The sequence below is a fragment of the Verticillium alfalfae genome, genomic scaffold, assembly GCF_000150825.1.
Source record: "Verticillium alfalfae VaMs.102 supercont1.15 genomic scaffold, whole genome shotgun sequence".
NCBI classification, from domain to species: Eukaryota; Fungi; Ascomycota; class Sordariomycetes; order Glomerellales; family Plectosphaerellaceae; genus Verticillium; species Verticillium alfalfae.
Window position 1 is genome coordinate 108571 of NW_003315024.1, and position 3560 is coordinate 112130.

Sequence of the window (3560 nt, forward strand, 5' to 3'; positions counted from 1 at the left end):
GGAGTTGATCATGTTTTACTGACCCCGGCATACCACACGAGCCGCATCGCTGAAGGATGTGGAATTGGTCGCGCTGCGTGTATTTCCTGGAAAAGGAGTTTGGGAGTTGTAGAAAGTGCGTCAGGTGCCCATTATACTACAAATGAACAAGCGCGGGCTGGTGTGTGTGTGTGTCTGGGCCAAGCCAAAATTATGATGGCGATGATGACCTGCTAGCAGCTCGTTGATGGTTGAAGCCACGTTAGGAATCGGGAAGCTACACTGAGACGGACGTGGCTGCTATTGGTGGAAGCTTGGGTGGATGACGCAGCAGGTTCCGCGATAAGGCCACGTGACTGGGTTTCCAGCGGCCGTGGCGGGGGTCGGGGGGTTGTTCGCCGACTCTCCGACCAACCTCACTTGCTCTCACGAGGTATCGAATAACATGAGATAAACTTTTTGGCTTCCTATGTGTCACTTGCAACATTTGCCAATCAACTCATGAATTCACTGTCTTCACTATTTCATTTTTCGATGTCCAATTCTCTCGTAAAATGATCACTTGCAAAACGTGAATGACATCATAAGTCAGTTCATTGATTCCTGGCTCGGCGACGGGCGAACGATCTGCAAAAGCGCCTTGAGCTTCATTGCCCACAGATCGCTGCCAATATACTGAACGTACTCACAGCATTGCCGAAGAAGTTGTGGATATTGAGCCCAGTACATAGGCTGTACCGCGAATATTCAACAGCATCGACCATGAACTCATTCATCACGCCAGCCTTTTTATCTTCTATCCGTAGTTCGCGATCTCTCCCCCGTAACTCGTGGTACTTCATCACAGCCACCACATTGTCCATACTGAACAGGCCGGACGAGATTCCAAAGGTATTCAATGATGCTATCGGACGTGCAGCTGGTCTGGCCGATGGGCATCTATCGGTGGATGAGCAACTCACCATCGCTAGACGTATGCGTGAGGCTCTCGTCAAGGCATCCGCTGTCGGAGGCCTTCCCAAGGTAAGGTTCGCTTCGCTCTTCCAGCATCTTGTCCCACTGACAGGTCCCCATCACAGACCATAAATGCTCTTATGGCGATGAAGGCGGTAACGCCATCTCATCTGCTGGATGACCCTGGAGAAGCCTCACCCCCAACACGGCGGCATGACATAGAGAATGGGTCGTCAGAGATTTTGGACCGTGGTGCAAAGTTCTGGGACAGGATATACGGGAAGATATCAAAAAGAATCATGGGTCAAATGGAGAGGTGTGGCACAGAGGATTTGGCTGTCACCGCCCGTCTCATGTACGGCCACATTCTGAGTAATACCCGGATATTGTCTGCGCCGGAGACTTCATTCGTCTTGATCGCTGGCCTGATACCCCAAGACGTAAGGACTTGAGCACCCAGAACCAAGGATATATATGCTGAGTACAAATTCACAGGTCAATCCGCAGCTCAAGGGTCATCTTAGAGGCGCACTGAATGCAGGTGCCTCTAAGGAGGAGGTCGCCGCTGTACGGGATCTCGTGATACGGATTTGCGAGGCAGCAGGCATGCAGAAGCTTGATGCTGCAGCATCAGGAGGTTGGGGATGGGAGGGGGAGATAGCAGATGTTTGATAGTCACATCAGTCACATCGCCTGCTGTAAGATGCACCTTTCCTCTAGCTATTGCATGCTTTCGTAATCGCTTCATATTTCAAGCCTAACAGTTCGGCATCGATAGCAAGAAGTCCAGCACAGTGCATTGCCTGTTGTCCTGTACGATTTTATAGAAATCCATGTATTCTTTGCTGAATGCTCGAGGTTGCGCATTTTGATATGATTCATTCTGTCAGCTTTAAGGGCTGCTTGGACAAATCTCGTACCCTGTGCCTTTGCTTTTCTCGAGACGATGTGGTCTCGCTTGATAGAGTGACACCCATTGGTGATGGCATCTTGCTATAGCAATCATAGTCAAATTCGCAGCAGGCCTTAGGCCCTTGCCGGGAGATGTGCCTAGTTTCTGTATTAACCCACAGGGCTTGCATCGATCGACTACGGCTCAGTCAAAAATTGCCAGTAATAGGATACCCTTCACTGAATGTTGTCGATCACAACCGTTTCGCGATCGGATCGCCTCGATTCCGACCGGCTGTAGGATGATATCAGCCACCAGGAGAATACTCCCCGGTGTAGTCCCCAATGACCAATGTCCCAGTGGTTGGACTGGCAGCTCTCGAGGGGGGGTGTCCGATGAAAAAAAAAAAAAGACGGGTGGGCCGGGGAGCCCATCGGCCCCGATCACGGATCGCCCATGCTAGAATAGTCGTCGACGATCCGCACATCACAATCGTAACCGGTGAGCCCTGCCAACCGAGTCTTGCACCGCTCATCACTTCCGTAGATGGTCAAGACGACAGGCGTGCCAAGTAGGAGGATTTCTCCCAGCAGCGAGATCTCAAGGCAGAACGCTGTCCGAGCGCCATGAACCAAGGTTTTGGCTGCTCGCGGTGTGTTGAGAAACGATGCTTGTTGACCAGTGGGGCTGGAGAGTTTGCTCCCCGTCCCGGTCTGCACGGCGGGTTTGTCTATGAAACTGCCCAGCCCAAAGTCCTTCGGATGCCAGACGAGGCAACAAGGACTTCGTCCTGTCCATACCATCCGGTCCAGCCAGCAGTGACCAAGTGAGTGAGGACATCCCACTAAACACCACACCCCCCACCCTCCATTTCCCTCAACCCCCTCTCAGGAGGCCTGGGTTGCATAGCACGCCGCTGAACAACACGCATCTCTGAGGCCGGGAAAAAAAAGCAATGACTGTCTCGCGTAGCCCCGAAGGAGGAGGGGATGAAAACCAACCCCCTACCGAGGCCTTGTCTCTGCAGAGAAACGAAACAAGTAGCGAGGAGCAGACATGGAGAGTTGATACATTGCGATGCGGGTCTCAACCAATCAGGTGGTCATGTTGACTTTGGGCGTGATGTGGTTCCTCGCAGGCTGGCTCGGGGACTACAGGGGTGTGCTAGAGGGCGATCGCTGCAAAGTGGTCGCCGACCACCTGCAGAAGTTTCATTTCGGATACGGAGTCTCCCGGACAGGGGGGGGGGCGGGGGCCATAACGTTTGAGGAACCGTTCACCCCAAATTCCGTCCAGCCTGTTCGGCAAGGCCAACAACGTCGGCGACCTTGTATCATCGTGACGCATCCACCACCCAACGACCGTCACTGCGATGATATGCATCAGATTGGCGGTTTATTCAACGAGCGTATCTTCGTCTACTTAGGCGGAGATATTCGTGAGTTGACGAGACGTCTTTGTGAAAGAGTTACTGGTAACGGGTCGGGATCCCGGTGGCCTCCGTGTAGCACGAATGAGGTGGTCGGCGTCTCGTAACAGGACCAGCCGTCTGCCATACCACCCTCGCGTGCATGTCTATTCTCGTGACCCTAGGAGCTATCCCCAAATATTGGATGCCACCGGAACCAGGATCCTAGAAGAAAAAAAAACGATGACGGGGGAAGGAAAAACAGGGAGGAGGGGGGGGGGGGAGAATCTGCCTTGGCATCTCAAACTTTTCGGGGACCCTCTTCCC

The 3560-nt window shown here is 52.9% G+C and overlaps 1 protein-coding gene across 1 annotated transcript; it reads left to right on the plus strand.

Moving 5' to 3' along the window:
* Positions 1–411: 411 nt before the first annotated feature.
* Positions 412–1748, plus strand: VDBG_09363 (conserved hypothetical protein; the record flags this gene model as incomplete). The annotated part of the gene is made up of 3 exons (XM_003000122.1): positions 412–1002; positions 1059–1373; positions 1429–1748. 3 exons carry the CDS (start codon positions 742–744, stop codon positions 1603–1605), a joined length of 753 nt encoding a protein of 250 aa, XP_003000168.1.
* Between the last annotated feature and the right edge of the window lie 1812 nt (positions 1749–3560).